This window comes from Podarcis gaigeae (genome assembly GCF_964106915.1).
Source record: "Podarcis gaigeae genome assembly, chromosome: 3".
NCBI classification, from domain to species: Eukaryota; Metazoa; Chordata; class Lepidosauria; order Squamata; family Lacertidae; genus Podarcis; species Podarcis gaigeae.
The window spans coordinates 64,147,772-64,173,900 of NC_139680.1; the positions used below are offsets into that span (position 1 = coordinate 64,147,772).

Sequence of the window (26,129 nt, forward strand, 5' to 3'; positions counted from 1 at the left end):
AAGGAGGCGGCGGCGGCGGCTGTTGGTGCTCCTCCGCCTGCGCTGCCTCCGCCCCTCCGTGGAGTTTTATAACTTGCCGGGTTTCCGCGTCCTGTGACTCTGGTCAGGTGGTTCCCTCGCTCTTCACAGCCGCCTGCGGGAGGACGCGCTTTCCCACCAGAAAAGAAGGAGTTGAACAAAGAAAGTTTGCCGAGCGGCCGCAGCAAAGGTCTAGGAACCTTCCCCTTCTCGCCCGGCTCCCCCTAAGTGTCGCTGGCGGCTGGGGAGCAAGGCGGGCAGGCAGGCGGGCGAGGGGCGCGAGAATGGCGGGGGGAGGCGAGAGAGGCGGCGGCGCGGGGCTGCCGGAGAGCCGGGAGCATCTGTTCAAGGTGCTGGTTATCGGCGAGCTGGGCGTGGGCAAGACGAGCATCATCAAGCGCTACGTGCACCAGCTCTTCTCGCAGCACTACCGGGCCACCATCGGCGTGGACTTCGCCCTGAAAGTGCTCAACTGGGATAGCAGGACCCTGGTGAGGCTGCAGCTGTGGGACATCGCAGGTGAGGCGACGACAGGCGGGCGATGGAAAAGGCGCTCTGCATGTGCTCGGAGACCATCCCTCGTTATGCGGGCTTTATGCGGTCTTGAGTAGAAGCTTGCTTTTGGTTTTGCTTACTTGGATGGAAAGTCAGTGTGATGTAGTGGAGAGAGGGCCGGGCTTGTCCAGGGAAGATGCGTGTTCATAGTCCTGCTCCCTGGGTGTATCTAGGTCAGCCAGTTTCTGTTTCGGCCTTAACTCGCCTTATAGGTTGGGCATGATCAATAGGGTAAGCAGAATTCATATAAGCCACTCAGAGCTGCTTGGAGGGGAGGGTTACCCCAATGGGGCTGCCATTATTGTTGGGGAGGGGGAAGAGCCACTTTCTGCCTGTCAATTTTCTAAATGCACATTTTTGTGTTATGTGGAGATAGTTTAAAGTTTTTCATGTATGTATCTTACGTATGCTTTTCCATGGGCACAAGTTGTAGTCTTTTGTATATACCCACATGCAAGCAGAGGTACTAAGTCTTAATGTGTAAAGTATGTATATGTGTAAATTTTTAAAACATGGGCATAGGTTAAAGGTCTGCATGTGTGACAGCTGTGGAGGTTGTGGGGCTTCAAAGATGTTGCTACTCTTGTGTGGCATTCTGGATTTTCCAGAAGTTATCAGTATCAGCTTAACTAAAATATTTCTAAGTGTACTTTTTACATTATTCCAGACTTCTGGTGAAGTGTGTTAAAAACTCTGGATTTTAGAAAAGAGCATTATTCTTTATGATTTATGGCAGTTGCTGTGTTGTTCAATAAAAGGTGTTACTTCTTGTTTTAGACAAACTTCTAGTAACTGTAAGTTGCAGGGAGCTTTTGATGTGGCATTTTCTTCAGTTGCTTCACTACAAGGATGTAGTCTTGAAAGAGAAGTCTTCCCAGTTTTGCAAAATTCATTGTAATAGTCTCTTCAGTTCCTCTTTTCCTTTGCTAGCTCCCATTTTGCTGTACCTTTTAAGACTACAAACTGTTTTATATAGCAGTGGGATGCAAGAAGGATTTCTTTTTCATCTGCCAAGTTGACAACCTTCCAGTTATGGGATCAGCATTCTCTTCCTAGTACCCGCTCCCTCTCCACAGCTGAGTCCAGCAACTATTTATCATAGAGTGGGTCAGTTAAGGGGAAAGCTACTATAACTGCAATTCCCCCCTCCTCTTAATTTAAAGTAATGTGATTACTGCAAACCTTTTGCTCTTCTGACCTTTTAGTTGGTTGAATTTATGTGATTGCAGAGCAGCTTCGAATTGGGGGTGATGCATAGGCCGATTTGCAATGACATATTTGGATAGGCCAGATTGCATGCAGCAGCGTTTGAGCTTTGCAAGTGTACTTTAACCTGGGTGGCATCAGGCAAGTTGCTCACCTTCAAATACTAGCCTGTAAAAGTGAATCATAATGACTAACTTAATAAGGATGCTAGGACTGTAAAGCAGCCTTTATGTAAACGTACTGTTAAAAACTCCATTCTGATAGTTGATTAAAAATGAAGGCTGGTCACTTCTCTTTTGAACGTTTGTGTTACCAAAGCAGTCACTAATGTGGGGAGTATTTATATTGGTGTGATTTTTCCAAATCCGCTGGTAGCCTAGAAATGGTCCTTGTTACATATACTTACATTTACACAACCAGTACAATTTAACAGTGCTAACAAGCACCACCTGTAATTTCTCTGTTGCTGTTACTGCCTAATTTGGGGGCGGGATGGGGGAGTGGGTCTGATGATTGATCTCAGATTCATTTGTAATAGCTCAGCAAAGGTTCCTGACACCCAGTTGTTAAAGAGCAGCAGTAAAATGACTTTCCCAGCTAAATTAGCAAATCAGGAATGGATTTTTGCGTGAAAGAATTATGAACCTGGTACAGTTTGGCATGGAAAAAGAATTCCTGGACTCAGAATGTGCTCTGAGGGAACTTGTTGATTAATTTTAACAGTATGTCCTTTGCATCTGATTCTGATGGGCAGGTCTTTGTGTTCTTCTAGCAAACAAAAGTACATCTGACAGGCCTGCCCACCCCAGGTGTAATGGTTGAAAAAACAGAACACCAGTGTTCGGTAACATATATAGGAGTCTCAACTGACAGCCAAACTGTTGCAAATGTTTGTTTCAGATGCTGGGTTTCATCGAGTTCTATTGAAATTATCTTTTCAAGATGAGGTTGCAGATTGATGTACTGATCTGCAGATATTGGGTGTTTTTGATGTAGTCTTTTATTTTTATTTCTCTTAAGGCTGTTCTACAACAATAAATCTAAATAGTGTTTACTGTTTTCCTTGATAGAACAACAGAAAATGACAACCTGTTGGCAGTACTAATGAGACTGACGGTAAAGGACTAAGTTTCAGATATTCCACATCCTAACCTTTCCCAGACAGCGTCAGATATGGGAATAGGCATGACAGGGACAGGGATAAATGAAGTTATGCAGCATCCTATAACTGCCTTCATTCAGCACTCGGCATAACTTATGCCAGCAGTGTCACTGGTGTAACTGAAATGCACCACATAGGAGTCAGTGGAAAGGAAGCTAGTGAAGGTTTGTGCTGGCCCCCCACCCACCGCAGGTAAAAAACACAAACCTGGCCAGAAGCAGTTAGAATGTGGCTTATGTTGCACCAGAGATATCTTCCTGGTTAGAATTCCTTTGTGACTGTTGTATTTTCATCACATCAGGATGAGAGAATTGGCTAGTTTAAGTCTCTTGTCTAGTTAGTTCTGAAGCACAGTGTGTGAAGAACCAAATTCTGGTCTCCAAAGCTTTGTGTTACTTAATGGTCTGATCTTTCTGTGGTCTGGCACCTCTCAGTTTTCAGCTAATCAGTGCCATGAAATGTACTTGTAATTGGTTGCGCTTCATAAGTTAATGTAGTGCAAGTCAGTAGAGCGAAACATAACAATGCAGGGAATGCAACCTACCTGGCAAGGAGCCCGCTGAACCAGTGTTCCTTTTGTCAGTCCCCTAGCTGTTTTGAAGTGTGTCCAAAACAATTTTGCTCTGCACTTTCTACAGAAGTAGTTACCCCAATAATAGAACAATATAAACATTGCAAGATAAAAACACAGCGATCCCGTGAAGTACTGAAACCATACCTTCTTGGAGAAACTACCAAAATGGAAAAAGCTGAAGTTTTACTAAGGTGGCTGTGTAAGTTCTGATTATTCCTTTTATGGGCAGACAAACTTTCATGCAATGTTAGAAACTCATATATATATATAAGCTAGGCGCCAAATGGCTCCTCAGACAATCACCCAAATGGAATGTCTTGTTCCATTTTTGGGCCAGACGACTTGGAAGTAGCATTTTTCAATACGACTTTTTGGTTCCTGAAATTCATTCTGATTGTGTAGATAAAATATAATGGCTAGAATTCTACAGGATGTGTTGTTAGTGCAATGATCCCTAGGCATGTACCTTCAGATGGTGGAGACATCAGGTGCCATCTGTTGCCAAGAAGTGGTCAATAGCCAGGTGCAAAATGTGCCTGGCAACCTTCAAACTCTGCTTTCATGCAAGCAAGTCTCCCTGTCTGCCCATAGAAAGCTTCAAGCCGTTCAACCTATTTGTACTTGCAAGATGCCATTCAAAATCTTGTGACATACAGCCATTACTAATGTAACTTAATTTCAAGTGGATTTATTGTTACATGCTGAATTTTAAGGCCAGGAAATATGTGTGCCCAAATTAGGTTACTGAGGCATCTGAGTTGATGATTGCAACCAGGGAAGCTAAAGCACACATGTCTGACAAGAGCCACTCTGACCCTAGAGCCGATTATCTTCTGAGAGAAACAAGTAGGATCTACAACAAAATATTGTCATTGTGGACTGCTCTACTTCTATTTTCCTGCCAGTGCTTTCTTACAGGATACTCCAATCCATTAGTAAAGAGACCTCTGACCATTAGGTCCAGTCGTGACCGACTCTGGGATTGTGGCACTCATCTTGCTCTATAGGCCGAGGGAGCCGGTGTACAGCTTCTGGGTCATGTGGCCAGCATGACTAAGCTGCTTCTGGCAAACCAGAGCAGCGCACGGAAATGCCGTTTACCTTTCCGCCAGAGCGGTACCTATTTATCTACTTGCACTTTGACATGCTTTCGAACTGCTAGGTTGGCAGGCGCAGGGACCGAGCAACGGGAGCTCACCCCATCACGGGGATTTGAACCGCCGACCTTCTGATCGGCAAGTCCTAGGCTCTGTGGTTTAACCCACAGCGCCACCCGCGTATTAGCACACTAATGCAAAACTTGGAGTTGCATAAACATACTGATGTTCCCTCTTTTCCCCCTTCACTGAATGCACTTGAACTCCTGATGATGCTTCCCAGCTGAGTTTGCTATAAGAAGAAATAATGAAGGTTAGAAGTAGAGGTTCCAAGAATATTGGGGGGGAGGTGTGAATGTTGAGTGTCCCCTGTAATGGGGCAAGCCCTTAACTAGGCTCTAATCTTGGTACATGCTAATGTCAGTGTCTCTGTGTATGTGCATTACAAAACCTCATGCTAGCACAAGTTTCCCAGGATTTCCTAGTTTACTTTTCCAGCATAATTTACGTTGCTATCCATTTAAAATTGGGAACTACGTTTTCTATGTGCTCTTATTTCAATGTTTGTTGATTTCAACAACTTTGTTTTTGTTTTTCATGATAGTCAGCAGGAGCCAACTCTTTTAAATGTTAAATCATGAGGGGTTTGGGGTGGGAAGGTGAGGAAAGCATTTAGAAGTAAGTTCCATTAAATTCAGTGTGACTTTCAGCGTAATCCTCAACATGACTACTCAAAAGCAAGCTCAGATCAACTCAGTGGGGTTTACTTCCAGGTAACAAATTATAGGATTATGGCAGTGATGGCCAAACTTGGCCCTCCAGCTGTTTGGGGACTACAATTCCCATCATCCCTGACCACTGGTCCTGTTAGCTAGAGATGATGGGAGCTGCAGTCCCAAAACAACTGGAGGGCCAAGTTTGGCCATCACTGCCATAATTGCATTGCAGGGGATGCATACTTGTAAAGGAAATGGTGTGGTGATGCATACAACCAACAGAGCGTCTGGTGCAGAGATCCCCTGCAGGGTGAGCAGTAATAAAGAGTAGGCAGGCTGTGAGAAAGTTATAGTAGGGATATGAGGCTGCTGCTTAACTGTTTGCTAGGCTGAATATGTGGTGCCTGAACATGCAAGTTGCTTTTCCAAAGAGAGTATCCACCTTAGGCTAATGGGAAGTGGTTAAGCAGCTAACAGGAGTGTTTGAGCAACAGAGTTTTTTTAAAATATAAAGTGCATGGCAGTAGACTTCTCTGAAGTACCATTCTTGATGAAGATAAATGAGACTCTATTTTATTTTACAGTAGTCTCAAATTAAAAATGGTCTTTTTCACTTGAATAATTCAAAAGGAACAAAGCATCACACTGATAATCTCTTAACCATTCCTCTGACAACTCACCTAAAAGAATTGTAGGCTGCAGTCCTATGTGTGTCTATTCTGCATTACAATAAATTGTCCTTGGTTAGCTACCAGATGAATGTTTCGCAGCAGTAAATATGTTTGGGGTGCATGCAGATAGTAAATGGAAGGGTCATAATGTTCCTACAGATGAGTTCCAGTTGTCAGATGCATTCATAATCTGAACGTGCAAGTTCTTAGTAAAGCTTGCCCTTTAGAAAAAGGGAGTGACGATCCAGAGTGAGCATGTGATTCTCTTTAATTTTTCATATTGCCTGTCTTTGCAGTATTGATGTGTGGCGACAGGCAAAATAATTCTTGTTTTGTTTTTTAAAATGAAATGTGGGTATCTGAAGCAAATAGGGAAATGACTCATCTACATAAAATCAAGCTTAAAATCAATCAAAGTTGGTATTTATATCATGTATAAAAACAAATTGTATTTTCAAGTGGAAATGCGTGGCTAACTAGGGGTAGAGAATTTAATTGCAGGAATCAAGAGTGAGTTGAGACTGTTTCAATATACATATGATGGCTGCTGCTGATGTATAAGACTTGGTACATACTTCCATGCCTTTTCTTTTTAGAGCTTTGGTGGGCGCAAGTGCTGCCCGCAAGTAATTTTTTGCAGCCACCCTTTGGTTGGCTGTGAGTCTGCCTCTCAATCCAAAGCCCTTTCTGAATGGGCTGACTGGGAATCCAGGGATGGTGAAGCTGAAGTGGGGAATGGAATACAAAGGCTACCTCATCTCCATTGATGGTTACAAGAGCATGCAGCTTGCAAATACAGAAGAATATATTGATGGTGCATTATCTGGAAACCTTAGTGAAGTTCTGATAAGGTGTAACAATGTCCTTTATAATAAGGGGTGTGAAAGAAGATGGAGAAATGAAAGAATGACTATTTTTGACTGTGATAATAAATTTAGCAGTCAAGTTTTGTGTTTTTGTTTTTATATGAGAGCAGGGGCGCCGACTTATAAAAAATATTGGGGGGGCCCATACCGGGGTCCTGCCCCGGGAAGTTTTCTAAATTTTAGATGAAAATTAGTGAGTTTTAAAGTTTTTTAAAAGTATTTTAGAGTCATATGATCAACATTAGAACCCCGAAAACTCGACTCTCTATAACTCCACACTCCGGGAAACTCGACAAGCCTGAAACACTTTTTGGCTTTGAAAAAAGAAACAAAACATAAACACGCACGGTATTTTCATAAAAAGCTAATTTAATTTACAGTAACAATTATGCTTATAGACTATTACAGAGCAGTGAATATATAGCTCTGAAAAGAAGAAGAAGAAGAAGAGTTTGGATTTGATATCCCGCCTTTCACTCCCCTTCAGGAGTCTCAAAGTGGCTAACAATCTCCTTTCCCTTCCTCCCCCACAACAAACACTCTGTGAGGTGAGTGGGGCTGAGAGACTTCAGAGAAGTGTGACTGGCCCAAGGTCACCCAGCAGCTGCAGGTGGAGGAGCGGAGACGCGAACCCGGTTCCCCAGATTATGTGACTGCCGCTCTTAACCACTACACCACTGAAATGATATTTAAATAAATCCTAAACTATCATTAAAAGAATAAAACATAAAATATTGCTGTCGCACAGTAATAGCACTATGATTAATAAGTGAAATAGCTAATTTAAGCTTACTTTGAATAAGGCTGAGGGCTCATTAAATAAAAATAATATCTCAAAGTTAATGCTTTAATACAGTTAATAAAGTTAATACAGTATGCGTAATACTGTATGTAAATACTGTAATACTGTATGTAAATAACGGGCTTTAATGGGGTCTTACACCCTAAAAATATTTAAGTATTTGAAAATAACTAATACAGTACTATAGTAATATAGAAATACAGTACTAAACTAGTACTAATATTTTGAAACTGAAAATTTAACATTCTGTATGTATTTAATTTGGGACGCAGGTGGCGCTGTGGGTTAAAGCCTCAGCGCCTAGGACTTGCCGATCGAAAGGTCGGCGGTTCGAATCCCTGCGGCGGGGTGCGCTCCCGTTGCTCGGTCCCAGCGCCTGCCAACCTAGCAGTTCAAAAGCACCTCCGGGTGCAAGTAGATAAATAGGGACCGCTTACCAGCGGGAAGGTAAACGGCGTTTCCGTGTGCGGCTCTGGCTCGCAAGATGCAGCTTTGTCACGCTGGCCACGTGACCCGGAAGTGTCTCCGGACAGCGCTGGCCCCTGGCCTCTTGAGTGAGATGGGCGCACAACCCCAGAGTCTGTCAAGACTGGCCCGTACGGGCAGGGGTACCTTTACCTTTACCTTTTTATGTATTTAATTCTCTATTTCTGTGAAGCGAGTGGTGTTAGGGAATGTGCATATTCTGGATAGGATTGTATTCCCTCCAAAGATATGGGTATGCAGTCTGAGGATACTCCTTGATCCATTTTCATCACTGGAAGCCCAAGCAACCTCTGTTTCTAACGAGTGCCTTTTGCCTGTTTCAGCCAGTGCACCAGCAATAACCATTGGCTACTAAAGCCTGGCCACAGTACATTAGCAACCTCAAGACTAGGCTACTGCAAATGAGTTTTGTGTGGGGTCGCCCTTAAGATTAGCTCAGAAGCTGCAATTGGTGCACAATGCAGTGGTTGAGTTGCTAAGTGGGCCATCCTATTGTGCATGGGTAGGCAAACTAAGGCCTGGGGGCCAGATCCAGCCCAATCGCCTTCTAAATCCAGCCCGTGCATGGTCCAGGAACCAACGTGTTTTTACAGGAGTAGAATATGCGATTTTATTTAAAATGCATCTCTGGGTTATTTGTGGGGCATAGGAATTCATTCATATTTTTTTTCCAAAATATAGTCTGGCCCCCCACAAGGTCTGAGGGACAGCGGGCCGGCCCCCTGCTGAAAAAGTTTGCTGACCCCTGCAAGTATTACACATATATATGACTCCTGCCTTTAAAAAAAATTGCATTAGCTGCCAAGCTAGTCTGAAAGGGCTTCATATGCCGGAGCTGTTGCAGGAGAAGTCCTCACCACGACTCAAGGCGCTGTGAAACTAGGTATAGATTTACAAGGGGCTTTAGGCAGTTGTGCCTTGAACAGCAGTCCCATATGAGAAATCACACATTTAAAAAAAAAATGGTGGGAGAGGGGAGAGAATTGGGACTTGTACTGTGCCTGTTAATTGCTGCTTGCTTGCTTGTCTCCCTCTCAATTTTAAAGCAGAATTTTTTGTTTAAAAGTTGGAATAAACTGCTCTTGGGTGGAGGTGGGTAAACTTGCCACTCATTTGCATACACAACTGTTTTCCCCTATGCTTCATCCAGGAAAGAAGACTTAAACATATAAATAAATAGCCTTTGGAAGACAGGTTGGCAGGAGTAGCAGTTCAAAGCAGCTAGAGGGTAACCTGTTGACAAATGCCGAAATAAGGCATGTTTATTTCCCCTTTTGCAGTAGACTTCCTCCTATGTATGCACTATGAGTGTTTCAGTATGGCATAGGAATCAGCTTTTCTGGAAAGGCAGGCTCCTCTTGATCCCGGCCCAAGTATGTTACTTGCTTAATACAGGTGGTGGATTGCAAGAGCAGATCACATTGTCCCAGTTCAGATACAACTGCCACAGAAGGACTTCCAAAAATGAGTAGTGTGTGCTAATGCAAGACTTAAGCAAAAGTCCCTGAGGTCTTGTGGCTTGTGGCTTTAGTTTTGCTCTTGTGGAAAGACATGGTAAAATGTAGAAGTGACTATTCATTCTTTTTATCACATGAGCTAAGTCTTGTGAATGGAGATCCATTAGCCTGAGTTTCAAGCTTATTTTCAAGACTCCTGATTAAGCAAGATAATAAGGAAGTGCTGTTTGGTGTCAATGTGTGGTTTCAACTCGATTATGAATTAGAAATTTGTTTCCTCTAAAGCAGAATAATATGTTCAAGCTTGTGCCAGTGTGCAAGTCTAGGGATTGGGGGTTCAAATCACAGGCTGCCAGAAGTTGATGGCTAACTAGAAAAACAGGAAAAGTTACAGAAAATAGCTGCAATGCTTGTGTCTACCCACTAACCTTTCCCCATTTGTTTTAAAAGAGTATGTCTTGAAGATAACTTTGTCCACTTTTCAAAACGTATAAACAACATCACCAGAGTAGGAGGTAACAAACCAAACAAACAACCCCCCCCCCAAATTATAAAGTTGCAAATTAAAATGGCTAAAAATGAAAAACACAGAAGCGGGATAAAATCCAGATTTAAAAGCAGCAGGATGGAATCACTTGGTATAAATTCTAGGCACTGACGTGAAATCAGCTGGGTAAATAAAATAGTCTTGGCATGACAGTTGAGAGGAATGGTGCCAAGTGGGTCTCCGTATCCAATAATAATATCATGGAGGCCTAAATCTCCACTTGGCCATTAAGGCTTCTGGGTGCCCTTGACAAGTCATTCCTGGTAGTGAACTGGTGATAAGTGGACTGAAGATGGTGGAGCCTAAAAGTCTTAATCTCAGGGCCATGGATTTCAGCCCCATGTTGGGCAAAAAGATTCCTGCATTGCAAGAGGTTGGACTAGATGGCCCGTGGTCCCATGATGCCCAACCACCCTAGGAAGAAGCACCTGTAGCAAAGAACTCAAACATGAGGTCCCTTGCTTCTCTGCAAGGAAGCTGGGAGGCAAGCACTTGCTGTGCAAAATATGTAAGTTACTTCCAGTGCAAGGCTTGCCAGGAGAATTGTAGAAGGGCACAGTCTTGACTGTGAGCAGAAGAATCACAAGCCTCCAACTGTAAATCTAAAATGAGAAGCAGAAGAGACTAGCAAAATTAGACTGGGATATGAGTTTTAAAGCTATGTCAAATGGCTCCCCGAGTCTGCTTAAATTAGGTAGCAGAAGGTGTTGAAAGGATACTGAGGTAGAAGGGATTTCCTTTCAGACATTATTAGCAGCATAGTGTGCATGTCTCCGAGTCAAGTGGAGCTCTTAAGTTTAGTTTATGCAAGTTCTTACATGTCATTTCCAAAACAAGACTCACGGCATTGCAGAGCAGTTAAAATGCACTAAAGTTCAAAATAGTGCAACCCCACCCCCATCACCAACACACTAACACATCAGGGATAACATTAGTATGTATGAAATCAGCCCCTTGTATCACATTTTATGCAAATTCCTGACTTGAATTCAGTTCCCTGGATTTGTGTGTGTGGCTAAGAAAATGGTAGCATGGAGAGAAGAACAAGCTGCACATGACTCTGGCTCTGAAATTTCTCTGCTAGATACAAATAAGTCAAATAACTTACAGAACATTTTAGCAGTTAGTTCAAGTCTCTTAAAAGGAACCAGGAAGAAGCACGTACCAGAGGTTACAACACCTCCCTCTGTATAAATTGGGTCATTCCTCTAACTGTTTGTGTTACTTCAGAAGATGAATGGCCTTTAAAATTTCATAAGGCAGAAGAGATGATAGAAGTGTGGTATGGCAGGTCTGCCAGTTCAAGAGGTTTCAATGTGTTTAAAACCTGTGATAGTTGTTAGTTGTTGGCAGAGCAGAATAATGTGAGAGCTTGCTTCAGCATGGGCTGTAAAATGCCACACAGTATTGTGCAGAGATGTTAGACTGGCTTTGTAGCCTTGGCTGCTTTCCAGACAAACTTGTGGCAAGCAGATGGGAAAGGAGGGAAGAAATGAGAGAAGAAGGTGCTGTCACACCACTTGTTATGTTGTAACTGTTTCTCATTGGGGCAGACTATCTTTCCGTTAGGGTCTGGCTCAAACAAGCAGGTTAAGTCATGGTGGATTGTTGTTGTTGTTGTTGTTATTATTATTATTATTATTATTATTATTATTATTATTATTATTATTAATTGAATTGAATTTATATGCCGCCCTATACCTGAGGGTCTCAGGGCAGTTCACAGAATAAAATCAAGATAAAAGGTAAAGGTAAAGGTACCCCTGCCCGTACGGGCAGTCTTGACAGACTCTGGGGTTGTGCGCCCATCTCACTTAAGAGGCCGGGGGCCAGCGCTGTCCGGAGACACTTCCGGGTCACGTGGCCAGCGTGACATCGCTGCTCTGGTGAGCCAGAGCCGCTCACGGAAACGCCGTTTACCTTCCCGCTAGTAAGCGGTCCCTATTTATCTACTTGCACCCGGGGGTGCTTTCGAACTGCTAGGTTGGCAGGCGCTGGGACCGAGCAGCGGGAGCGCACCCCGCCGCAGGGATTCGAACCGCCGACCTTTCGATCGGCAAGTCCTAGGCACTGAGGCTTTAACCCACAGCGCCACCTGATATAAAACCACAAAATACCTAATAAAAATAAAAACAACCCAATAGCCCCCCCCCAAAAAACCGCCAAAAATTAAAATGGCATAGGATGTAAATCGGATCAACCAAAGGCCTGGTTAAAAAGGAGTGTTTTTGCCTGGCGCCTAAACGTGTATAATGAAGGCACCAGGTGAACTTCCCTGGAGAGACCATTCCACAGACGGGGAGTCACCTCAGAGAAGGCCTGTTCTCGTGTTGCCACCCTCTGGGCCTCTTGAGGAGGCACACAAAGGAAGGCCTCAGAAGATGATCTCGGGGTCCAGGTATGTTCATATGGAAAGAGGCGGTCCTTGAGGTATTTCAGTCCTGAGCCATTTAAAACAAAAGGAAATTGTACACTTTGCTTGTAGTCAGTGGTGATCAGTTGGGGTTTCCAGTATGCAACTTGTTGCCATTTGTTTTTGCAAATATAGAAACCTCCATTCATTTCTCCACACTTGGATTCTGTACATGGAGAACCACTGAACAGGGCTGAAGTGTACACATTGCATGAAAGGTTGAAACCCCTAAGACAAGGCAAGGTGACTGTTGAAACTGGTTTTGAGCAATCATCTCTTCAGAGCTGACAAGTGCATTATGTCTTCCTTCTGTTAAAGGAAGTGAATTTTCAGTATCCAGAGCTGTTTTAATTTTAGGTCAACTTTTACCCTTAGGATGACAGGAAAGGCAATTAAAAATATATCTAAAACCAACTATAGCCTTTTTAAAAAAACATACAATGGAAGATACATTTCAGGGGGCTGAAACTGGTTTGTGACTTCCTAACACACTTCTATACATATACATATAGCCCCATCAAACATTGTTTGGTAGAAGCTCAACTTTACCATGTACCTGCAGCATGGGAAATGTTGGAGAAGTGCCCAAGATGTAAGCAGGATGTGGTTCACCAGAACTTGTAAAAGAAGCATGAATGGTTTGGGGAAAGAATAATGAAGGTTCAGAAGGCAACAGTCACAGAAGAGAAGTGAGCTGACATGCATGGAATAGGCATTCAAGACTGAATGGGTCTGGCCTTGGATGTGGATTTGGTTTTTTACTTTTTCCGGTGCAGTAGCAGTAATTTGATTCAGCAACTAGAAATAGTGGACCAGTGGTGGGGAACATGTTGCCCTGGATGTTGTTGAACTCTGCTCCCACCAGCTCTAGCCAGCATGAGAACGGTCAGGCCTGATAGGAAATAGCAATCCAGCAACAACTGGAGGGCCACAAGTCCACCACCACTGGAGTAGATGGGTGGTCTCATTCTACTTACAAGTCAAACCCTACTAATCCTATTGTGCGCAAGCTAAAGAAACTTTGAGATCCTGACTTTTCAGTTCTGTGTTGTGCTTGGCAGAAGACCATGTTAAAGGGTTTCTGTCATGTTAAACTTCAAAACTTTTGCCCAGTTTTGAACACCTACAAACTAACAAGGAAGCTCTTGTTACTTTACGTTTTGACAGAATTTGCCTGCACCCTCACCATTACCTCATTGACTTGTATAAATATCCCTGGCTTCATCCAATTACTGGTGGAAGATGCTAGTTTTATTACCATTATCCTAGGATTAATTCATGGTAAGTAAGAGCAGATATGACCATGGTAGACATGGTCATATGGTAGACATATGGTAGACATTGTGAAGACTAATTAGGCTTGCACAATGCTGATGCATGTGCAGAGTTCCAGTTAAAGTAAGCTTCTCGGTAACAGTACAGTGGTACCTCGGGTTACATACGCTTCAGGTTACAGACTCCACTAACCCAGAAATAGTACCTTGGGTTAAGAACTTTGCTTCAGGATGAGAACAGAAATTGTGCTCCGGCAGCGTGGCAGCAGCAGCAGGCCCCATTAGCTAAAGTGGTGCTTCAGGTTCAGAACAGTTTCAGTTTAAGAACGGACCTCTGGAACAAATTAAGTACTTAATCCAAGATACCACTGTACTTGTTGCTGGAGTTGATGCCCACATGAGTAGTGTTTTAACAGGCACTGTGTGCAATAACTAACTTTGTGAATTGAGAATTCCACTTTTCTCAAACATGATGTTGCAGAGAATACCAAAGGATTCATGGGGCAAGGTGTTTTGTGTGTTTGCCCTTGACTTGATCTAGGGATGGATTAAGGTATATTCTAGAACTGGTGTCAGCTTCACTTTAGCTGATGGACCTAGTTTCAGCAGACTACAGAATGCTGCGTTGTAGCCAGATATGTGTGACTTCATGGGAAGCTGAAAATTGCACTGATTTTCTGGTGCCGGTTCCATCACCTTCAAATGTTTTATCCTAGCACCTGAAGTATAGTTTTATAATGAGTTTAGTGAGAGGCTTTTATGTCATTAACTTGGCTGGTTAATATTACAACAGTGCCTACATGAACAAATTACAAGATAAAATGTAGAATAATGATCCAATTTTTCATTACTGTGCTGACCCCAGTACCATAGAAACAGCCTCCCCATGCCCTGTTTAATTCTATTGCAATTTTTAAGATCAGCATGCATAATCCTCTTTTTGACTGTGTGATTTGTCTCTACAAAAGATAAAAGCCTTCCATGCAAGATATCCAAGATAACTTGGATAGTTTATAATTATACAGGTTTTTACAAACTTGGCATATGTGGTCAGAAAGGGCGAAAGGGAGGACTGGTGGATATAGCGTCTTGCATTGTTGCAAAAATCAGTTGATGTGGGGAGGAGGGGAAGAAAAGCCTTGCATAATAGGAAGTCTTGTGGAGCCCATAACCCAAAATTGCTGTGGCTACTGCCTCCCTAAATCGACTCAGTCAAAGCAATTCTCTGACAGTGGAAGAAAGGTGTGTTCTAAGTCCTAGCCCATTGGCTTCATTAAGCAGCCTGCTCTCAACAGGCCAAAAGCCAATTAAATTCCCACACACACCTTAAGTGGTGCTGTAAAAATTCTAAACATAGTAGCCATGTTAGCAGAATTGTTCTGTAAAACACACATGCAGTAATTGTTCACAGTACTACCCATGAAAAGTTGGTTCATGTTGGGCTGGCCAATCTATCATGTGACAATGTTGGCCCGAAAACAAGAAGCAGAACTAGATGAACCATTGCCCTGATCCAGCAGGCTCTTCTTATGTTCTTAAATGATAGAATTTCATTTTGTGGCATAATCAGGAGTCTGAGCTGTTCATGGTATGTCAGCTAATTCAGATGCCAACTCTGTCCACCAACAACTTGCCCAACCTTTCTGTCAACATTTTCTGGCCTAACTGTGAGCTATTAATGTTTTAACTTATGTCCCTGGCACAAATTTGATAATTTTGTGGCAAAGTGGTTAAACTATGGAAGGGAATCCTTGAGCATGGAGATGGATGGACTTTTTTCTGTTGCTAGGTGGGTGGGTGTTGCAGTGGGTGAAGCCAACAGCATGTGGTTTTGATTGATTGATCCAGAATTTGCTTCAGTTTGCCACATGGCCACCTCTCATTACAATTCCCAGTACCATACAGATCTCATTGGAAGTAAACCCTATTGGTTTTAATGGGATCCCCTCAAAAAGTCTACAGGGGGTTTTGTACAACATTCCAATACAGCTACTGTTCTGGAGGTTAAGTTAAAGTCATTCCTTTCTGACTTTAGTGTGCTATATACATATACACACACCGACATATATAATCATAGTAAGCAGTTAAGTGGCAGAAGACTAACAATTGTTCCCAGACAGCCAGGGGCAGAGGAACGTGCCTTTTCCCTAACCAATACATCCAGGATTAAAAAATAAAAAAACCCTGTTAACTTTTATTCTCTTCCTTTCTATGTGAAATGTGGGAGGATGCAGTTAGGAAGTCAGGAAAAACTTAAGAAGAAACAGGAAGGGAGGAACTCTGGCATGGAAGAACAGGGTAGCTTCAGAAGGTTGCAGAGGACATACAAAATGATGTCAAGGACTTCAGGTTGGCCACCTTGGCATGTGCTCTAGTGGGATCTTTAAAAACTCACTTCTCCTTTCTACCTTGCTTGTACACAGGGTCATTAGGCAGATGACAAGGGATCTCAATCTCCTGTTCATTGAAAGACATCCTAGTATTCTTAGTACTTACTCAATGCTTGACCGTTAAGCAACTAGAATTCTTTTAACGTTATTATCAATGTGTAAATGTTAGTTTAATCCCTTGGAAATAGGGTACATGAATTTTGCAATAAAACGTGCACACCTTCAGCCATGAATGATGGCTTTTGCTTGAACGACTAATCCACTGTTAAGCTGAGTAAAGCTATTGCTGTGGGGGATTAGCTTGAAGGTAGATGTGGCCAGGGTGTGTCTGTGTCTCAAGCCTACTTTGCAACAACAAGGGGTTGGGCCACAGGTTATCTGAAACAAGAATGGGTCCACCAACATCTCAGGACACGCACACACCCCTGTGCAGACATCCTAGGCTCTAGGAACATAGGAAATGACTTGCATACAAGCAGAAGAGCTTGCTCATCAGGCCAATGGCTCATCTAGTCCAGCATCCTGTTCTCACAGTGGCCAACTACATTTATATTTAAAGCCTGAAAACAACCTGAGTGCAACAGCACTCCCCACTTGCAATTCCCAGAGTCAAACCACTGGTCTGTCTAGCTCATTATTGCCTACACTGATAGGCAGCCACTCTCCAGGGTTTCAGACAGTGGAAATTCCCAGATCTATATGGAGATGCTGATGACTGAACGCGACACTTTCTGCATGCAAAGCACCAACTTATGGCACTTCCTCCAGGCTCTAGTGAATGTCTGTGATGTCCTCTACATATCCCAGAATTCTGCAGGACTCTGTTCACCATAGATGGACACTGTGTTCAGGACCTTGTACAAATCGTATTCTTCACTCTTCCAGTTGACCCTTCCAGAGTGCCTGATCTGTGCTGTGCAGGCCAATGGTGTTTGGCCAGATCAATTGTTTACTGTTGGATTCCCTAAATTCTGTAGGGAGCAGGGATCCTCAAAGTCTTGTGCAGGCAGACTTCATTATTTCACTCATCTCTAGCTCTTCTGAGTGCTAGCTCAATTGGACTTACATTTTGCCATATTCACATGATCAGCTGCCAGCTGCCACGTAACCTGATTATCAGTATTGAACAACCCCTTTTTGCTTTGCCTACTTTAAGAAAACAGTTCCTAGTGCTTCCCTTCATAACATTTGCCCCCTTGTCTTTCAGGTCAAGAACGTTTTGGCAACATGACCAGAGTGTACTATAAAGAAGCTGTCGGTGCTTTTGTAGTATTTGATGTCACAAGAGGCTCAACATTTGAGGCAGTTTCCAAGTGGAAACATGACTTGGACAGCAAAGTGCTTCTCCCAAATGGCAGCCCAATCCCTGCAGTTCTAATTGCCAACAAATGTGACCAAAAGAAAGACAGTGGCCAAAATCCTTCTCAGATGGACCAGTTCTGCAAAGAAGGAGGTTTTGCCGGGTGGTTTGAAACCTCTGCAAAGGTAAGAATATTCTTAAACCAGGGTAAGCTTTAAAGCTTATGTGCAAAGGCACACTTACAAATTGAATCACAAAAGTTTCTGGCCTAAATAAATGTTTGTTATCTGATTTCTTTCATATATCTGTCTGATTTTGTCTCAGATACAGTTTTGGGGAACAGCTATTATTATTATTACTATTTCAATTATTATTAATTCGATTACTTTCTAGTGACAAATTCTGTTACAAAAGAGAAAATTCAAATACAGCTCTAAAATATGACATAATAAATTTGAAAAAATTGTCGCACAATGTGTATTCACCATCGCTCTTACCACGGAAGTCAATCTGTGTTTGATCATGTAAGAAGCCAAATGTCCCAAAGCTTATTGCCTATCCTTTCTTAATTTCGATGCGGTTCTTAATTTAGTGTAAATAAATCTTCTTGCCATGTAATTATGTGGTATATGATACTTATTTATTTTAGTCATATGGACGGTGAAGCATTAAAATCCAGGAAATGAAACTTTAGACCAAACTTTATAGTTAATGGCTGTGCTTTTGATCTAAAGAGCACATCGCCTGAAACAGTACTGGCTTCTAGGAAGCTCAGACACATGTGACTCTTAAAAGAAATGCAACCCCACTGCTTCTCGCTTTGAGCAAACATTTGAATAACTAGAATCACAACCCATTTCTTATGATAAATGCGTAAGGAAGCATAGCTCATTGGCAGAACATTTGACTATAAGTTCCAATTCAGTTCTGGGTGTTCACTCAATGGTGGTTCTTGAAAGGAAGACGTGTAGCTCAGTAACTACTGTAAGTACCGGTGATGTTTTAAGGGGGCCCAAGTTCTAAGTTTCATGTGTATCTGCCCACATAGCTGACTAATTGGGGCAAAATTGCAGATGGGAGCTAGTATAATTTCATCCTTCTGAAAATCACGCATTCAGGTGCAGATGTTGTCCATCAGTAGCATATTACTTTTGGCAAGGAATGGGCATTCAGATCTAAAATAGGCACCCACATTCTGCCCCAACTACTTAATTGAATCACACATATGTAGATGCGGAGAAATCTTGCCCCATAGCAATGGTGGGCAATGGAACTGCTTGTATAGCAAGATAGAGAGATGTGAATAAGGCACTAGGAAGTAATCTTGATTAATGTCAAATCTCAACATGTTCACTGCCTGATCCCTGCTTAGCTAGGCTCATGCGGGGGAGAAGCAAGCTCTGGAAGTGGTAGCGATGCTGCTGCAGGAGTGTATTTGTGATGCCAAAGCAGGCATAAAAAAAAAGACAGGAAACTAAATTAAAAGCTTTTTAATGCAGCTTCTTCTATCCACCTGAAGATACTTTTTTTGTGTAGAAAATGAAATTGAACAAGGCACTGGTTTTGCACTGGCTTTAGAAAAGTAAAGTTGCAGACTTTAACCTTAAACCAATTGCATGGAAGCTGAAGTAACAGTCATGAAGTGCTTTGCTTGTAAACTTTAGTTCTGAGCAGTTTTTCTAAATGGTTTGAATCATTGTATCAAAACACCTTTTACACATATACAGCAAGTCTTCAACTTACGCAGGGTTTACATTCAGGGATCGTACCTAAAGCCAAAATAGTGTATTGTCAAAACCCATTGAGTGCATTGGTGGATGGGATTGCTGAAGTCTTTTTTTCCTGGTTGCCCACCCCCTTTTTGCCCCCTTTTATTTTTGTTTTTAGAAAAGATTTGCCGAGCATGTAAAGCTGAACGTGCATTAAGTTGTGGGCTTGTTGTACAAGGCTTGCATGCTGAAGAGGTGGCATTCTTAGATTCTTCTACACACGAAAGCATTAACTTATCTCCTATGGTTTCCTCCACAGGATAATATCAACATAGATGAAGCTGCTCGGTTCTTGGTAGAAAACATCCTTGCAAATCTCAAAGCCTTTCCTAGTGAAGAGAATGATGTCGGGAGACTAAAACTAGAACCGGGTCCTCTGACAGCAGAAAGCAAACCTCAGTGCTGTTAGTTACATCCAATCTTCCAGTGACACACTATGTCAGAGCAGCGAGATTCCTGCTCCTCATGTTGGACTGCTGCTATGGTGCTTCATCACAACCATCCTAATGAGGAATTGTTTTGTAGAGTTGATTACACTCCAGGCGTTTACACACTTTTTTCCTTGTTGGGTAGGACTTCAAATTGCCTTCTACACTATAGCATTGTCTGGTTGTGAACCATTTAGCACAGTTGAAAGCTGCCTCCAATACGAAAAGGCAGTATTTATCCTACAAGGCAAGGGTCAGTATGAGTGACTCAATCCCAATATTTATCTTTCACAGTGCAATTTCAGAACTAGAATAGGAACATCTGTCTATGAGTGAAATTGTTCATTTTGATAAGTGCTATTATCGTTTGCTTATATCCCCTTTAATGCATACAAAATCCTGTAGCTGTCTCCTTTTGCTTTTCCCATAATGTCTCCTCCATTCGTCTTGAGCACCAGGGCACCAAGCCTTTAGGGACATTTGGCACCCAAGAACACTTCATTTCTGAATAGCACAAGACTGATATTAAGCAATGGTAATCTTAAACTCTATTGCTTGGAAAGTCGGGATAGGAAGATTATGCTGTTTGGAAGGGAGTGATAAGGATAAGTCAGTGCTGTCCCATCTGACCAATGAGTAACAGTCCATTTCTGATTCAGATAATGGAAACAAACATTCCAGTACACTTGCATACATTGCATCTGTGCACAATTAAACTTTTAAGGAAAATCTCCCTTCTTGCACAAGCACAATTCTTTCTGTATGTTCTTATGGTATCTGATGGGTTGAAAATGAATAATGTGCCTGATTAAACTGTCTCAAGAATTTTTTAAAAATGAAATCAGATTGCAACACAGAACTGTCAACTTCGATCTTTTAACTGATAGGTGTACGGGTAGAGACCTCTTCTTAATCATGCTATATTTCTAGTACCTGTATTTTTCCACTTTTACTATTCTACACAAGGAGTCACACTTGATTCAAGTCTTGCACAAGAACAATTTGCAAATGTGGAATATATTATTGCTTTTATTACTATTGCTATCTGCTAAAGCTGTGTGTGCAAAAATAAGAAGTCTGAAGTATCTGCAAAAACTGCCTTTTTCTTACGGTGTGTGTGAAATGGGGTGACTTCTGTAAAATATTTAGCGCATTGCATATTACAATCTTAAAACCTGTTAATCCTGTTTTCTGCACCTTACACCTATATAACATAGCATGCCAGCCACTAGACATCTTGAAGTACTTTTGACCTAATATTTCTGAAGGCTTAAATTGGGTCACAAATCTATTTATGTGACCAAAGATGTTTTGATATGATTTAAATATCAGGCAAATATTTTTATGATGTAAATGCACAAGCCTAGAGTTTTTAGAAGGTATGTTCAGGCACTTTGTCAAGAATCCAAAGAGAGCATCTCATGTTCCTAGACTTCTGTTCTAGGCTTGCACTAATTTTGTTGAATTCCACAAAAGTCAAAGGCCCTTTTAATCTCGAATCCCCTAACCGTTGTGGTTTTCATTTAGTTTTCTAAAATAAATAAAAACATTTGGAATAGATTTTAATACACATGAAGTGCAAACTCTAAATGTGAGCTTGAGTAACTCATTCTGTTTTTAAAAAATCAAAATACACTTCCTAATGGTAAATGTAATGGTAAAGCATCCTATAGCCACCTTCTGCACCCCAAACTTGCTGCATTGGATGTGGAGGGGATGGATAACTGTGTTTACATTAACAGATGTGTGCAAATGAACATGTTTATAAAACCTCATTGAAGATGCGGTCTGCTAGCCGCCAGCACTTCCGAGTAGGGCAATAGACAAGAGACATTCTTTGGGGGCTCGTCTTTGCCAGGCTTTCAGTGTTCTGCTTAACATGGCAGCCCTTTGAGCAGAAATAATCTCTGCTTGTAAGGAAACAATCTTATGCACAGGTCAGCATTTGGATAACATCACACTACTTGTTGATACTTGTCCAATGTGATATCAATTTACAAGAAGAAGAAGAAAAGGTTTTGTATACTTACTGTGAGTTCATGTTGTCCTTGAGAAAGCATTGCACCACTTTTTCTTAAGAAGGAATTCTCACTTCTGCAGCTTTTTAATTAAACAGTTTAGTTAAATCTTATCTTTCCAGTTACACGTTTTTGAATATTTCTTCCCAAAATCTAAGAAGTTTACATTGCATTTTGACAGTGGGCGTTTAGAGCTCTGATATCAGCAAGCTGCTCTGATCACTTACAGAATTCTTAGAACATTCAAAAGTGAAACTTCATTGCAGCATATAAAATAGGCTGAATACATATCACATGATTTATCCTATGTAATGGTAAAGCATCCTGTAGCCACTAGAAATGTACCACAGGTGGGGGAAAGAGACATCTGCTAGCTTGGTGATAGTAAGGTAAAGGTAAAGGTACCCCTGCCCGTACGGGCCAGTCTTGACAGACTCTGGGGTTGTGCGCCCATCTCACTCAAGAGGCCAGGGGCCAGCGCTGTCCGGAGACACTTCCGGGTCACGTGGCCAGCGTGACAAAGCTGCATCTGGCGAGCCAGAGCCGCACACGGAAACGCCGTTTACCTTCCCGCTGGTAAGCGGTCCCTATTTATCTACTTGCACCCGGAGGTGCTTTTGAACTGCTAGGTTGGCAGGCGCTGGGACCGAGCAGCGGGAGCGCACCCCGCCGCAGGGATTCGAACCGCCGACCTTTCGATCTTCAAGTCCTAGGCGCTGAGGCTTTAACCCACAGCCCACCTGCGTCCCTTGGTGATAGTAGCAAGGCATTAATTCATGCTTACCAAATATTTATTGGTGTGCCTATTTAACTATTCAAAGCACATTACTGTTGATAGGGGGGTCTTCCATGGATATTGTATTGTCCTAAATGGGAGCAAAGCACTTGCATAAAGGGGCATGGTGGTGCATTTTGGCATAGGGGCCATAGAGTACTCAGTGTTGCACCTCAGTCTATCTGTATAGTACAGAATGTGGTATTAGCTGTAGAACTTAGCTTAATTTAAGAAAACAAACAAACCTTTTGTGCCTCTTAAACTAGCTTAAAGCATGTAGGCAATGCTTGGTGGAGCTCAAAAGCCAGAGGCAGTATTATATGTAATCTCTAGTTTGGAGGGGAAGGGAAGCATTAGTGCCTTCTATTCTCTGTGAGTAGCAGAAAGAATGTTGTAAAGTAAGTTGTTGATAGCTCCACCTCCTTTCTATATCTTTTAACCTTAGCAGCATAATTGTATAACTTGACTTCCATGCATGGCTCTTGAGAAGTCACTATTGTCCAGAGAAGACAAGTCCAACAGCAGTGACCCCCTTTCTCCCTTTGAAGTTCATTCAACTCCTCTCTTATAATTGTCACTCTTAAATTTGAAGGGTAAATGAAATGTGGTTTATTCCCTGGCTTAGTTTCGTGTTTTTCTCAAACTGCACAGTGACCTTACTGCTCCCTGATGAGCGACTGAAGGGCTAATGACTCCCACTGTAGAATATTTAGTTAAAATCCCTACACTATAAGGGCTGGGAAAGATCTCTGCTATGTGCTTGGACAGCTGCTGCCAGTCAGAGTAAACAGTACTAGGCAAAATGGAATGATGGTTCTGGTGTGTGAAGCCTTTATATTTGTATTTCTAAGCTAATATTCTCCCTTAACAGCCTTGTCGTGAGGTTAATTTTGACATGATTGCCAGGGCTAATGATAGTTACAGTCCCATGACACCAGAAGGGCCAGGATGGAGTAAGCTGGCCTAATTCGAGGATTTCCTGAATGATGGACAAGAACCATGTTCTGGTCCCCCCCCCTTCATTTTGCTGTGGAGTGTCCTCTAGTTGAGATGAAGGATTCTGTAACACTATACATACATGTGTGTACATGTACAATCACTGTTGTTTTTCATACGTCTGTGTTGTCCACTAGCTCTCCAGGATTAAGAACAATTTCTTCTCTCGGAATAATTTTTCTTCCTGAGAACTAGTTGTCTCAACTTGCTTCTGTGTCCTTTTCTTTGTTCCTAATTTACTTGCTCCCACATAAACAATCTGCCTTAAGTTTTTAACCATACTTGGGGATGATCAAAAGTTAGTTATGAAACTTTGGCCTTCCCCAATCTTGAGTCTCCAAATATTGTTGGACTACAGCTGCCATCATCATTCCTGACCATTGGCCTGCTGGCTAAGGATGATTGGAAATTGTAGTCCAAAAATATCTGGTAACCCAAAATTGGGGAAGGCTGACCTAAAGGATCCTTGCCACAATAAATCTTGAGACGTATTGTATATATGAGATGAATAAACTGAGCCAGCAGGTGTAAAATGAATGCTTAGGCTATATAACCAAACCGCTTGCTCACAGTATATAACCCATGACATACTAGCAGTTTGTGTCCTTGCATCATCCTAGTTGTTAACCCTGTTTGGGACTCTTGACTGCTTCTGTATTTTTGGCTCCTTGTTGGATGTGGCTCTTTAAAACCATACAAGTTCTAAAATATTTCCCACATTAAGGGCATAATCTGCTGCCTAAGAGTTATATAGTGCACTCCAATTCTCATTGTTCAGTTTAGCTGTTTTCCTGCTTAGCATAAGTTCATAGGTGCATGAGCAGGTAATGAGACAAGGCAGTTTGGGGAATGTGTAGCCTGCATATTCCTTCCACATCCAGCCTGTGCCACCCTCTGCATCAACACTCACTAGGAAGATAGGTCTCCACTGAACCCTTTTGAAATCCAACGTGTTGCCTGTGTCTATTTAGGCACTGGAATATGTACTATATATTTCTAAATATTTTTGGAAGAAAATATATGTTGATAGTTTTTCTACTTTGTACACCAAGTTTTTAATACGAAATCCAATTGTTTGTGTGTGTAAAAGCAAAAGCAATTGTCTACTTTGATTTGCTCCAATACAGTGCTCAGGATCTGTTCTCTGTTCTCATCCTTGCTTTTTTGACACTATTTTTGTTTTCTAAAACTTTAAAGTGCTCTTTATATTTTGTATAAATAAAATTTGTAGTCAATACATTGTGTTTCTCTTCTCTTCAGTGGGAGTCAAGAATTATCCCATGCGGGTTAAGTACAGTACTCGGAGATGATGTTTTGGTAGAAACGGAGTGTGGATTAACAAACATCCGAAGTAACTGAGTAATTCATTTCCCCAGAAGATCCATTATTCCCTTAAGTTCTAGGAGGCTTCATGAGCTTTCGTTGGACAGGTTTTAGAAGATGCAATGATCTGTACATTCCCAGCCTGCCCCGTAACTGCAACTGATACTGTAAAAAAGAACCCCAAGCAAGTCAAACAGTTCATAGGAATGAGTCAGACCCAAATCTCACCAGTCTTCATAAGAGAACTGGATAGGCTGCAGCTCTCTGCTGTGTACATTCAAGGCTGGTCCACATATGTAGCAGACCAAACCTGTCCTACATGGGACTGCATATTTCAGACTTGTTTCACTCCCCCCCCCCCAACACTGCTATGTTAAACCTCTCTGCAAACAGAAAGCCAATGTAGTTGGACAAAAAATCTTTCTCTCCAATGCATTGTCTTCTGCTTGCAGGATTTTTTAAAAAAGCAAGTACTCAAAAGTAACACCACTCACTTCTTGTCTGAAGTGGTGCATTCCATTCTGCTGTATGTATAGACCAGTCCTTCAGACATAGTCCAGCTGGAGGGCCACAGGATCCCCAATCCTTGCAAATCTGAGTTACTTGAAAATCTGTTGCATTTGAATCCCAAACTCCTTCCCCTGTAATGTTTTCTTTCCTTTATCTTGTTTCCAAGAACTATTTTGCTTTTACTCCTGTTTCCTTGAGCGTGTGCCTCACTGCTTGTACTGAGCACAACGGTAAGGTACTCCCAGGGCAGGCCCAAGACATTTTGGCACCTGATGCAAACTGCAAAGTGGTCTCCTTCCCTGCCAGGAAAGAAGAGGTGAGTGAAGATCTACAACAAGAATAAGGGTGGGGAATAAAAATCTACCTAGGGATCTGCTGACACTGCAGATCCTGCTACCTGAGGTGGTCACCTCACTTTGCCTCATGGGTGGACCAGCTCTGGGTACTCCAGTACCATTATTCAGTACTGTAGATCATACATACATGGGGGCAGGATAAATTTAAGAGTGGCTTCTGATACCCTTGTAAAAGGTAAAGGTACCCCTGACAGTTAAGTCCAGTCGCAAACGACTCTGGGGTTGCTGCGCTCATCTCGCTTTACAGGCCGAGGGAGCCGGCGTTTGTCCGCTTCCATAGACAGTTTTTCTGGGTCATGTGGCCAGCATGACTAAGCCGCTTCCTGCAAAGCCAGAGCAGCACATGGAAATGCCGTTTACCTTCCCACCGGAGCGGTACCTACTTATATACTTGCACTTGAATGTGCTTTGGAACTGTTA

The 26,129-nt window shown here is 42.3% G+C and overlaps 1 protein-coding gene and 1 pseudogene across 2 annotated transcripts; both read left to right on the forward strand.

Annotated features, from left to right (window-relative positions):
• The first annotated feature begins 82 nt into the window (after positions 1-82).
• On the forward strand, positions 83-24,757 carry RAB32 (RAB32, member RAS oncogene family). The gene is made up of 4 exons (XM_083731738.1): positions 83-537; positions 17,442-17,719; positions 19,563-22,138; positions 22,512-24,757. The coding sequence occupies exons 1-3, from the start codon at positions 303-305 to the stop codon at positions 19,710-19,712; spliced, it is 663 nt and encodes a 220-aa protein (XP_083587864.1). The 5' UTR covers positions 83-302; the 3' UTR covers positions 19,713-22,138; positions 22,512-24,757.
• LOC310841162 (small nuclear ribonucleoprotein F pseudogene) lies at positions 5,336-6,909 on the forward strand (annotated as a pseudogene). The gene is made up of 2 exons: positions 5,336-5,385; positions 6,662-6,909. The product of its transcript is annotated as a small nuclear ribonucleoprotein F pseudogene (transcript).
• Positions 24,758-26,129: the final 1,372 nt, after the last annotated feature.